At 33.5% G+C, this 13486-nt stretch overlaps 1 protein-coding gene across 1 annotated transcript; it reads right to left on the bottom strand.

Moving 5' to 3' along the window:
• Positions 1 to 3585: 3585 nt before the first annotated feature.
• Positions 3586 to 7182, bottom strand: LOC139822155 (F-box/LRR-repeat protein 4-like). The gene is made up of 6 exons (XM_071793759.1): positions 6869 to 7182; positions 6588 to 6690; positions 6051 to 6497; positions 5584 to 5950; positions 5154 to 5499; positions 3586 to 4059 (listed from the first exon to the last, which is right to left on the bottom strand). The coding sequence occupies exons 1-3, from the start codon at positions 7103 to 7105 to the stop codon at positions 6193 to 6195; spliced, it is 645 nt and encodes a 214-aa protein (XP_071649860.1). The 5' UTR covers positions 7106 to 7182; the 3' UTR covers positions 3586 to 4059; positions 5154 to 5499; positions 5584 to 5950; positions 6051 to 6192.
• Positions 7183 to 13486: the final 6304 nt, after the last annotated feature.

The raw sequence follows: 13486 nt of genomic DNA, 5'->3' as shown, positions 1-13486 counted from the left end.
TAAAACTTTCATTTGAAAGCATTTTTTGATACTCGAACACTTTTCAAAATATATCGAGAAAAGCAAAAAAGCCGCTCTACATATGAGGAGTGATTTTACCCCTTAAAACTGTTTTTGGGCAGCTACAAAAAATACCTAAATTCATCTATTTACTCCTCTTCATGTGTGGGACGAGAATGGAATAAATCGCCATTGTAAAACTCTGGATTTTTCTTTTTTTCTTTTTTCGTAATTTTTAATTAAATAATTTTGTTAAAATTTAGAATTTTTTCATTTTTTTAGTCGGTGCTATTATTTTGCACATAATTAACAGTATATAGATCTGTTCTTGTTCCTTATATTTTCATTGTTCTTATAATATTCACGATAAACATATAAAAATATAGGTCGTTGGATTCGTCTTTTCAAGCCCTATCGATTGGTGTTAGTCGACGTGCAAGGGGTTTCTAATTTGAAAAAATTTGAGTAGCCCCCACTTTCCCCGAAATCCTGTACAAAATAAGGGTACGGTTCTATCGCGCGGAAAATCCGGACGTTCATCTTTCTTCTAGTTTCTCTCCAACATCTAATTATGTTTACGTCTCTTTCGCTATTGGTTACAAAACGGACTAAAGCGATCGGAAGAATAATCTTGAAATTCTCGCAAACGTTTTCGTTAGTTTAAAAAACAGGGGAACAGAGGCGATTAAAATTATTTATATGGACAATTCTTATGTTGAACGAAAGTTTCCCGCTTTGCCAACTGATGCCTGACATTGTTATATATGCTGTCGATACTTTTTGAAGCTGAAAAAAAGCGATTTTGATTAAACTCTGATTAATTTAATCGGCGAGATTGTTTACAGCACAATTTCTAGCTATTGCTATATAGCGTGTTCGATTTATTATATATCCAGGCCGATATCTCGGAAACTATCAAACTAAATGCATGGAAGCAATAAGTTATTTTTTATGTTATAAAACAAACAAATAACGTTGTTAGACACAAGAAAACTTATTTAATAAATTACCTTAATATTGTTTAGAGGACACTAACAAAATTATATGTATATACTTTGTCACAAGTTTATTTATAAATTATCAAGTCTCTCGTATTACTCGTAATTTATTAAACCAGATGACTATTGTTAAAGCAGCTAATAAGTAATCTATAGATGGACCACTAGTGGTCCATATATAAGAAAACCCGTCGATCTAATTTTTTTTTTCAATTATTACTTCAGCTCCAAAGAATCCCTGCTTCCCCTCCTTAAACCTCCGTGAGTTTGATGGTACATCTACATACAATGAATTATTTTAAGGTGGTTCGATGGGGCTACACACAAAATGCAGAGAGTTTCATGAAATTTTAATATGTTGTTCTGCCAATGCAAAATAAAATTATGTGATTTTTTGGAAATTTTTCACCGTCCCGTTTTGAAAAAAATCTACTCCAAAAACCTAAAAAAAGTACAATTTTAGGAGTAGATTTATTTCAAAACGGGACGGTGAAAATTCCCAAAATTCACATAATTCTATTTTGCATTCCAGAACACCATATTACAAATTGCATGAAACTGGCTGCATTTTTAACATAGGTTCTTATGGTTTTTATGGGAAATGACATATTGCATATACCTTCAGAATGAAATAAGTGCAAGAAAAATGCAAATGTGAAGAAAAAGAAACCTCCTTAAGGAGTTCGATGGCTTCATCGGAGGGAGTAGTGGGACGCGGGGGTTCTGGAAACAGCGCACTAGCGTTTGAAGTAGTGGGAATGAAGGGGATTGCTCTGATTGGTCGCCGCGTGTATAATGCGTGCAGCTGTTCACGTCGTTCACGACCATTGACAATCTATGCAGACGAAAAATCAAGCAATTTATGCTTTAATAATTAATTTTTCTACGAAATGTGCGGTAATCTTCCCCTTTCTTTCGCTCATTTATTTGTAAATTATTAAGTTACATGTGCAAATTTCTTTTTCTTTATCATTTGCATTTTTTCTTGCACTTATTTCATTCTGAAGGTATATGCAATATGTCATTTCCCATAAAAACCATAAGAACCTATGTTAAAAATGCAGCCAGTTTCATGCAATTTTAATATGTTGTTCTGGAATGCAAAATAGAATTATGTGAATTTTTTGGGAATTTTTTACCGTCCCGTTTTGAAATAAATCTACTCCTAAAATTGTACTTTTTAGGTTTTTGGAGTAGATTTTTTTCAAAACAGGACGGTGAAAAATTCCCAAAAAATTCACATAATTCTATTTTGCATTGCAGAACAACATATTAAAATTTCATGAAATTCTCTGCATTTTGTTGTAGCCATCGAACCTCCTTAATAGAAAAGAAAGAAAGAAAAAAACAGAAGACAGCCGAAGAACTAGCCGTTGTTCTTTTGTGCAAAGTATATATAAGGGGTCATGTCCAGTCAGGAAGCCGAAAAATAGATGATTTTTGAAAATTTTTTTGCATGAACTATAAGACTTGTTTAAAATTGGGTTGGTGTATGTGAGAGAATATATTTTTATAAATGTAACATAATTTTTAAATAAAAAATATTAATAATTAAAAAAGATACGGCCATCCTCCTGAAGGCCCTTTTAAAAAACTGGTTTGCGGTGTCCACTGTTGCTCGGATCTGGATCATCTAAAATAAAAAAACCAAAAAGATTCTGTTAGTATATGAATATATCTTGTTCGTGAACGAAGGGTTTTTTTTAATGAAAACTTTTTTTTTATTGAAGAAAAACGAAAAATTAAGAGCCCGAAAAATTGCGCTTTTCCTTAAAACGGCCGCCATTTTGTCAAAAATTATTTTTTCAAAAAATCCTTCGTTCACGAACAAGATTATATTCGTATACTAACAGAATCTTTTTGGTTTTTTGATTTCAGATGATCCAGATCCGAGCAGCAGTGGACACCGCAAAACCAGTTTTTTAAAAGGGCCTTCAGGAGGATGGCCGTATCTTTTTTAATTATTAATATTTTTTATTAAAAAAAATTATGTTACATTTATAAAAATATATTCTCTCACATAGACCAACCCAATTTTAAACAAGTCTTATAATTTATGCAAAAAAAATTTCTCAAAAATCACCTATTTTTCGGTTTCCTGACTGGACATGACCCCTTAAGTCTCGATTTAAGTATTCCAGGACAAATTAAAATATTAATGTCGTATAAAAACTCGTGTCACATGGCCGAAGATAATATAGAATATGCGAATTAGAATTGAATAAAAGAAAATGTGTTGCTTAAAAAATGCGCTTATTTATTTATAATTTCAGTACGTGCTATCCTCTATACACACACACACATACATATATATGTAAACTTATTTTTACATTAAAAACTATACAGTTTAGATCAAATTTATGACGATCTTATACTATAGTTCTATATCATACTTAAACTCTATATATTGATACTTTATAAAGAAAGAAAGAAAAAAACAAAACACAGACAAAGAACTTGCCATTGATGTTTTGCGCAAAGTATATTTAAGTGTCGATTCAAGTATACCAGGACAAATTGAAATATTGATGTCTTATAAAAACTCGTGTTAAATGGCCGAAGATAATATATAAAATGTAAATTAGAATTGACTTTACACTATATACCATATACTATACCTATATGTATATATGTATATACTGTTTATACTACTTATCTAAAAAAAATATTAAATATAAATAGTTGTAGAAACACTATTTATATCTATATATACACATATATAGTATATAGTGGGATCAAATCCAGTAGTTACTCCCACCGTTGGATTTGTTCCCACCGATTTCGATTTTTTTTTGTTGATTTTTTCCAACCGCTTTTTTTACGGGGAGAAAATCCGCACGGATATCCCCCCCCCCCCGGGCCGAGGAGGGCGGTTATGTGGGACTCCAACCCACTAAAAACCCCCCGGTTGTCCCTCTCGGCACGTTTTACTTGACGGTGGGGGGGCAGCGGGAAATAAACGCACTGATTCGTCCGCCATCTTCTTCCAACCGCTGACAAGAAGAAAATAATTTGAAAATGGTAGGCTTATCGACTAAACTCTCTGCGTACTCCATTGATTCTGCAACAAAAGCCATGTATATTATTATTTAGATGCTTAACATAAAAAATTAAATCGAAATGATTTAATTAGGGTGAGAGAGGGGATTTTACTCTAATCAGAGCTGTGTTGCAAATCTGACAATTAGTCGGCGCGTAGTTATTATGATTGGAAAATATCTATTTAAATTAAAAAGAAAATTAAAAATAATTTAACGCGAACATTTTGTTGCGGCTCTGCGCTCTTTCGTTATACATATTTTATTTCTAATCATTTGAGCTTATCACGATTATTATATTATTATTACAATTTTCCAATCACAAAGAGAGAAATAACATATAACATTTCATGATGCTTGCAAGAGATGTAAATATATACAAATTTCGATAAAGAATATGATAATATATGAAAAGTCGGGGAAAATGCCAGTTAAGAATTATCATAGATATTATAGTTAAGAATTATTATAGAAATATGAACAAACCGATAGTCATAATGGTTTATGGAATTTTGTAAAATAATACTTGAACTTTTATTACATAACAGTTCTGAAAATAGCCACCCTAAAAGTTATCGTTAAAATACTTTAATTTGATTATATGTTTATCCCAAATGCAAAATTGGCATTTTACCCCAATGACGAGGAGAAGATGCTACCTCTAACTCTTCACACACTGTGAAGAGTTAAAATAGAAGAAATGGCTATTCGGGTTATGAGACAGCCATTTCACGTGGTTTCAAAATATGTTAAATAAGTCGATCCACTTTCAATGAAAAGAAATGATGAAAAATCTTAACAAAGATAAGAGTAAAATATTATAAGAAGTCTACTCATCACTTGATTGAAAAGGTCTTTTAGATTTTTCCGATTTAACACGGTAAAATTGGAAAAGTTTGCATGTTTTACTCACTAATCTACTATATTACTATAAATAATTACTATACTAATTACTATACTAATTACTATAATAATCTCACGTTAACAACTAGAAAACATTGCAATCTATCGAATAATAACGAAATATTATTTCAACAAAGTAGCATGTTCGACTTACTGGCATTTTCTCCCGCGACTTACCCTATATATTTTAATAGAAAATGTAGCGCATACTTACATCCACCAAATCTTAAGGTTTCGTAATTTTTTTAATTTTGTGAGGGCATCAATTCTTCGCGGTGTAACAGGACCGCGGGATAAATTTAATTTTTCCACTTTTGGACACGAATTTTTTAATTCCATTAGAATAGCCTCTAGACATTCTGGTCTAGACCATCAAAACATAGGGCCACCCAAATTTAAGTTACGTATTCCGTGATTCCTCTGCAGTATTTTACAAAGAGTTTTAACTACTATAAACGTGCCCTTTAGGTTTAAATCTTCCAGACAGTCTAGATTTTCGAGATGCGAAAATCCTTCGTTTAGGTGATCACTGCACTCCATAAAATCACTAAGATCCAATACTAAAAAGAAAAAAAAATATATATGTATTAGTTATATACAATTTATTTGTAATCCTAACATTCATATTTAATTTATAAACTTACCTTTCAATTTTTTGCATACTTTTGAAATTTTTTCTAGGACAGAGTCATCAACAAATGGGCAGTTACTTAATCGTAAATGCGTTAAACGACTGCCACAATTATCAAGAAATTTTACAAAAGTTTCAACAGAAATGTCGCTTGATGTTAGATCCAATTGTTTTAAAAAATGACATCTGGATTCAAAGTAAGGTATAATACTATTATAAGTATTAATACGGGTCGATTTAATGGGTCGTAAATTTCTTAATTTTAAACATTTAAACAGAGCAGGGTCCATTGTCAAGTTATTGTAGCGTTTATTTACTCTGCCCATACGGCATAACGATGTCACATCTAAGTTTTTTAATATTTCCAGTAATATTTCATTCTGCAAAAGATAAAGTATAAAACTTCAATTCATGAAATTATAACATTATACTAAATATTATTACGCGAGAAATAGACTTCTTTTAATATTTTAAACTTACAGGAAGATCATCAAAATTGCTATACGATTGCTTCTTGGATTTGTCGGATACATTTTTATAATCAGATGTTAAATTGTACATAATGTCCTGATGACAAGAACGTTCGTAGTTGTTGTCTAATAGATCAATTAAACTCTGTTGATTATTCGGAATAATCATTTTTTTTTGTCCCAATTAATTGGACGGCATCTAGCTGTGTGCTGTAGTTCCATAAGCTGTTCATAAATTTTAATCTGATTATCTTGGTCCTAAAGTTGAAAGACTGTAACGGCGGTGAAAATATTCGCGATGTCGAAGGTACAATCTGACGCCGGCGCGGTTTAGCGGTCCATAATTGAAACCACCGTCCATCAAAATCTTGCGCCCAAACTTCAGTTACGTAGCCAGGATTATAAACTTCATATATAGAGATTTTGAGTGGATATATAGCCTCCTCAAACTCGAGATCTTTAAAATAAAACAGTTAATTATAATCTTTTTAAAAACGTATATCTTTTTTAACAATGTCTTATTTATCAATTCAAATATGTTACGTACCAATATAGTTACAATACATAGTGCAATCATTTTGTGGTTCACTGGCTATATGAGTTTCTTTCTGCCATGAAGATGTTAATGAAACATCAAAACCATTAGTTTGCTGTATTAAAAAGAAAAATATATAAAAAGTGGAAAATATCAAAATCTTGTAACATAATATATATATATATATATATACACACACACACACACACACACACACACACACACACACACACACACACACACACACACACACACACACCACACACACACACACACACACACAATATATGTACCATGACAAACGCTGGTGGAAATTCTCCATAGTTTGGATACTTGTTAGGAGGTCCAATTATCGCATCTTCTGTATCCAGTATGCTTCCAGTATTTGTATCGCCATACTCTACGGCTATGCTATTGCTCCTTTTCACGAATTGATAAAAGATCTCATAATCCTCTTCTTCCACCACTTTGTTGATTTGATTGACGTAGGGATATACGCAATCAACATGGATCTCGTAATATCTCAACATCTCGTAATATAGTCGAGAATCTCGTCGAGAATGGAATGCTATATTCTCTTCCTAAAAAAAAAAGATGAAAGATATGGGCTGCGTTCTGATATTCACTGCCAGTTCTAAAAATCTACATATAATATAGTTTCCGTCATGTATACTATGTGTAATAATCTTTGAGCTTCTTTTAGCATATGTTAAAAAATGTCATATTATATAATATATATCATACATCTATATATTGCAATTATTCTACAAAGATTATACCTAATTATAAATCTATCTCCTTGCTTTCATGCTATAAATACTGATAATGATCATAAATAATCAACAGAAATCCAAAATACAAAAGTAACATTTTTGTTCGTTTGTTAGCGTATATATCATACAAACGCTATTTGTTGGTGGGTTAACCAAACAATAATTAGCGTGTCTACCATCAAAATATTAAAAAAATGCTACATCTAACAATAATCAACAATGATTCTTAAGATTTTATAATGATACATAAAGATATATTAATGAAAGTTTAGTAATAAATAAATTTTACACGGTTTTATCTTTTTTATTAGGGAGTAAAAATGATTTTGTATTATATTAATATTAGTTTTTTAAAATTGTCTTATTAGGGCATTAAAATTAGCTCTGTCGAGTTATTACCTAAAGTACGAATACATTTAAATACTTAAATATAAATTATTAAAAAAAAACTTTATAAATTAAATTCTTGTGCAAAGGCCCTGCGACAAAAGAGCAACCGTATGTGCTCGGCACTTTTGTCAGCTTCGGGCGGTAGAAAAGCGCAGACATACAATATATAGTGTCTTTTTCTTTCCCAATTAAGTTATATAGCTATAGCTGATGCCTCGAGATACGTTATAGCCTCTTTTGGCTCCTTTATTAGACTTACAAAATTCTTTTCAAAAAAGTTAAAAAAAAATGGCGCCAAATACACGCGCTCTTTGTTGTATTATAAACATTTGTACAAAAAATATGCCCTCTAAAAAAAAGCCGGTCTTAGTTTACAACCAGATAAATGTGAATTTAAAATTACAAAACAAGCTCGTGTATATAAACAATAAGGAGGGTATCGGCCAATAACGAGCGAAAACAAATTAGTTGGAATTATCGATTTTTTCAAATGTATTGTCAACAATGTTGAAGGAACGTTTCGGCACACCGTGCCTTTTTCAGCCTCATAATATACATTAAAATAAACGCTTCAGACTATTTTTACAATCAAAAAATACCTTAGATATTATGAAGTCGCACGAAATTTATAACTACGTATGGATTTAACCAATGAATCTCAATGCCGTTGACAGCCTGAGTTATCTCGGTGCGCATTTGCTTGAAAATCTTCATTTTAAATCGAACAGGATCCATGATTACTTCCTCAGTGGACAATGGGAATCAATCGTGTCAGTCAGCGAAGCCAGTTCGTCACAATAGTAGTCAAATATATAAAATTAGAACGCGTGTGAACTGTAATGTAATGAAGTGAATTAAGTTATTTGTCAAAAAGTAAAATAGTAACAAAGGTTAACGATTCTACGTACTAAATTGTGGAAACACCGAGAGCTATTTTTAAGTACCGTACTGATTCGAATCCTCCGTGCGACTGGGCAACAACGTCGTGACACAGTCAACCAACAATAAAGACTGTCGGTCTATACGAAAACTAAGTCCCTATGAATTGTTACTAACGAAGTTCGCTTAAGATACTAAAATATGACCCATCAAGTAATTCAGTATCTTTGTTGGAATTAATGCCGTTTTTTTGTTCCTTTATGTGAATCATTTCGGAAATCAGCCTTTTATGATAATTTGTCTCAAAATCTAATATTACAGGATTGTTCCAATTGAAACTATGGTTGAGATTTTGCATATGTTCCGTTATGACCGAATGCTTTGATGGATCCAATTTAAAGTTGGCTCTGTGTTCATTAATTCTTGTTTTTAATTGCCTTTTGGTTTGCCCCACATAAGAGGCATCACAATTGTTACAATTGATTTTATAGATGACATTATTATTCACGCACAGTTCAGAAACATCTTTATGTGTTCTTATAAATTTGTTTAATTTGTTCAGCACTCTGTAACCAATTACATGTTCGTTTTTATTAAAGAAACGAGATACTTTTTCCGAGATATTATTGATAAATGGTATAACAATAATTTTTCTTCCATCATTGTCATCCGAATCAATTGTATCAATTTTATTTCTATTCATAAGTTTGCCGTTGAACAATTTATTCAATCTTATATTGATTCGTTTGAAAATTAAATTTAAGGGATAACCATTGGCAATTAACAATTCGATAACATATTTAATGTTCTTAGAATGGAACGTAGGATGAGATAAGAGTATGGCTCTATCGACTAAACCGTATATCGTGCCGATTTTATGGCATTCCGGATGGTTCGAATAATAGGATAAGTATCTGCCTGAGAATGTATCCTTATGATACCAATCTATGACAATAGTGTCATCAATCACAAGTAGTTGTAAATCCAAAAGCTTAACTTACGATCCTTTATTACGATAATTTTATATATTTGACTCCTATTGTGACGAACTGGCTTCGCTGACTGACACGATTGATTCCCATTGTCCACTGAGGAAGTAATCATGGATCCTGTTCGATTTAAAATGTAGATTTTCAAGCAAATGCGCACCGAGATAACTCAGGCTGTCAACGGCATTGAGATTCATTGGTTAAATCCATACGTAGTTATAAATTTCGTGCGACTTCATAATATCTAAGGTATTTTGATTGTAAAAATAGTCTGAAGCGTTTATTTTAATGTATATTATGAGGCTGAAGAAGGCACGGTGTGCCGAAACGTTCCTTCAACATTGTTGACAATACATTTGAAAAAATCGATAATTCTAACTAATTTGTTTTCGCTCGTTATTGGCCGATACCCTCCTTATTGTAAATGTGAATTTTTCAAAAAAGAATTGATTTTGTTTAAAACGTACAAGCTCGCGCAGGAGCCTGGTCTCAAGATTTACAGAATAGGGAACGACATTTATTTTCTAGTTACGTCGGTAAAGAGATTGTGTATTTCCATGTTAGTTATGTCTTAATAAACGAATATATCGTAATAAAATGTTAGACAGAGAACACATAGCATAAATACAAAATAAGATAATGTTGAATTATCCATGCATAATCCTTTCTCATGTGTCACTACAAGAAGTTAATCTCTCATCATAAATGATTGTAAGAAGACAGAATTCCATTATTTTTGTATCTTGATCAGAGAAAACAGTCAAGTGGTTTCAATACTTATGTCTGTTTTAAGAAAGGATCATGTAAGTTAAACATATTATTCAGAACACATTACATAAATATAGCAAGAATATACAAAGCATAAATGAATTGAAGTACTGTGTCAACTAGTAATTCGTCAAAAATAATCCTTATATATATATATATATATATATATATATATATCATTTGACAAGTAAGCAAATAAACATATGTAAAGTAAAGCAATCGAGAGAATGTTTAGGCTTATATAAATATTGTGCAAAATTCTACAACTTCAATATAATGCACTTTCTTTCTATTAATTGACATAGTAACTTCCGCAGTAAATCGAGTTATCCAAAGATACTTCCAGTGAGTATGGTAAACAATTCGATAAGTGAAGAGCGAACTCAATTAAATAATAATTAACTTTTCGTATGTAATACGGTGTTGCGTAAACGTTAATAGCTGGAAAATAGCCACGGGTCGAATCGCAATATTCGTTAAGATAATACAGACTATGCGTGAATATCCGAATCACGTATGCATCGATAATGCATCAAGAATCAATGACTTTATTCGCGGGTTGCAACCATTCAAAATAACTTTAAGTTCTACTGAGCTCAAACAGATAATTAATTCCGGAATATTTAGTTAGCTACGTAGCCTTTATGCGAGGCTACAATCCGTCGCCCAGTGTTTTATGCGAGGACGATATCCATCGCCCCGTGCTTTCTCGAACTCTGTAATCAGACGATCGCATTTTATGATGACCTTGCGTTCATCATAATCCGCTTGAGAGTTGCCGATCAATCTCGTATGTGATATCTCTGAGTTACACGAGTTCGATATTTTACCTGAAAGCATCCGCCGGTGATAAATTGTAATGATGGTCATCGACCAAAACCGTATAAGGACCTTCTCCAATGGATAAGATGGCCGCTTCGTTCCTTTTTAACGATGCCACGTAGCAATATCCAAGATGGCGGCTTCGTTCCGTTTCAACGAGGCCACGTCGCAATGGCTAAGTTCGTCCTTCCTTCAATCGAATCGAGCGAGGTACTTTAATTAACCTCTTTTCAGGGCTGCAAAGCCTCCTCTGATACTGCGGAGACGTCCTCGTTCTTTCTGTCTCAGACTCAATAGTCTGGCGGATTTCAATCGCGTAGCAATTATACGTATATCTGAAGCCGCTGTAAAGAACGCGACTGTACGCCTCGCTAGCCGGAAGACGAATGCTTGTTCGGCGGGCTTCACGCCCGTCCCGACACACTCACGCTTGCGCAGTATCGTCTTTTCGTACCGTTTTCCGGCGCTGGGGCGCAACGTGGTCGTCGCAGCGCTCGCGAAACACATAACGTTAAAGATAACTAGGGAACTGTAAGGGCCAAAGCACATATGACAGTCGTAGTCGTGGACGTAAGTAACGCACAAGCTTTGGCGTATCCTGATCTGTCAGGTCGGGGACTACGACCGCCGTATATCGCTACGCCATGTTATGTGCTTTGACCCTTACACCGACGCCATCTGTGAGCATTCTACCGAATTGACCTCTATCAAGTTAGCCCCACCATCGCAAAAAAAATCCGGACCTATTAAAAAATTTAGTGCTATTTATGTGCTAATTTGTTGCTCTAGTCCGGATTTTGTTGCTCAAACCGTTTAGCAGGAAATCGAGATCGAAATGGGTGGGGCCAGCTTGTCGTCAAGCTAGCCCCCCCCCTCATAATAAAAAACCTATATAGAGTGCTCAAATCCCCCTCAAAAAATACAACAGAATTTGTTGCTTTTTTGTTGCTCCAAGATAGCATGAAAACATTTCTGAAATATAACGTTTTTTTAGAAAATACGTATATCCGAATACTTAACAGATAGCATTATATTGACTACATCTTAAACAACGTTATATTTCAGAAACGTTTTCACGCTATCTTGGAGCAACAAAAAAGCAACAAATTCTGGTGTACTTTTTTTTGGATTTGAGCACTCTATATTTTTTTCGCATGGGAGGGGCCAGCTTGACACAAGTTCTAGCCCCACCACATACTAAAAAACACATATAGAGTGCACAAATCCAAAAAAACAATACATCAAAATTTGTTGCTTTTTTGTTGCTTTAAGATGGCGTAAACAAATTTTCGAAATATAAGGTTCTGTAAACAATGCCACTAATAAATACTGCATCTTCGACCGTTATCCGCAATTTCGATGGCTAAACTAACTAAAAGAATTTGTTGCTCGGGTCTTTTTGTTATTTAAATATTCTATGGACCGTGCCCTACCAGAATATGCAACGTATGATTTTGTTGCTCGCCCCTAACTGCAATAAACAAATTATTTATCTCCGCGTCGACCGTTATCCACGACTTCGATGGCTAAAAACTAACTAAAAGAATTTGTTGCTCGGCTTTTTTGGTCTTAAAATATTCTGTGGACCGTACCCTACCAGAATATGCAACGTATGATTTTGTTGCTCGCCCCTAACTGCAATAAACAAATTATTTATCTCCGCGTCGACCGTTACCTACGACTTCGATGGCTAAAAACTAACTAAAAGAATTTGTTGCTCGGGTCTTTTTGTTATTTAAATGTTCTATGGACCGTGCTCTACCAGAATATGCAACGTATGATTTTGTTGCTCGCCTCTAACTGCAAGTAAACAAATTATTTGTCTCCGCGTCGACCGTCACCTACGACTTCGATGGCTAAAAAATAACTAAAAGAATTTGTTGCTCGGCTTTTTTTGGTCTTAAAATATTCTATGGACCGTCCCCTACCAGAATGTGCAACGTATGATTTTGTTGCTCGCCTCTAACTGCAAGTAAACAAATAATTTATCTCCGCGTCGACCGTTACCTACGACTTCGATGGCTAAAAACTGACTAAAAGAATTTGTTGCTCGGCATATTCTAGTAGGGCACGGTCCATGGAATATTTAAATAACAAAAAGACCCAAAGCAACAAATTCTTTTAGTTATAGTTATTAGCCATCGAAGTCGTAGGTAACGGTCGACGCAGAGATAAATAATTTGTTTACTTGCAGTTAGGGGCGAGCAACAAAATCATACGTTGCATATTCTGGTAGAGCACGGTCCATAGAACATTTAAATAACAAAAAAGACCGAGCAACAAATTTTTT

Source organism: Temnothorax longispinosus, chromosome 11 (assembly GCF_030848805.1).
Source record: "Temnothorax longispinosus isolate EJ_2023e chromosome 11, Tlon_JGU_v1, whole genome shotgun sequence".
Taxonomy (NCBI): domain Eukaryota; kingdom Metazoa; phylum Arthropoda; class Insecta; order Hymenoptera; family Formicidae; genus Temnothorax; species Temnothorax longispinosus.
This window is presented reverse-complemented; position numbering and strand designations above follow the sequence as displayed.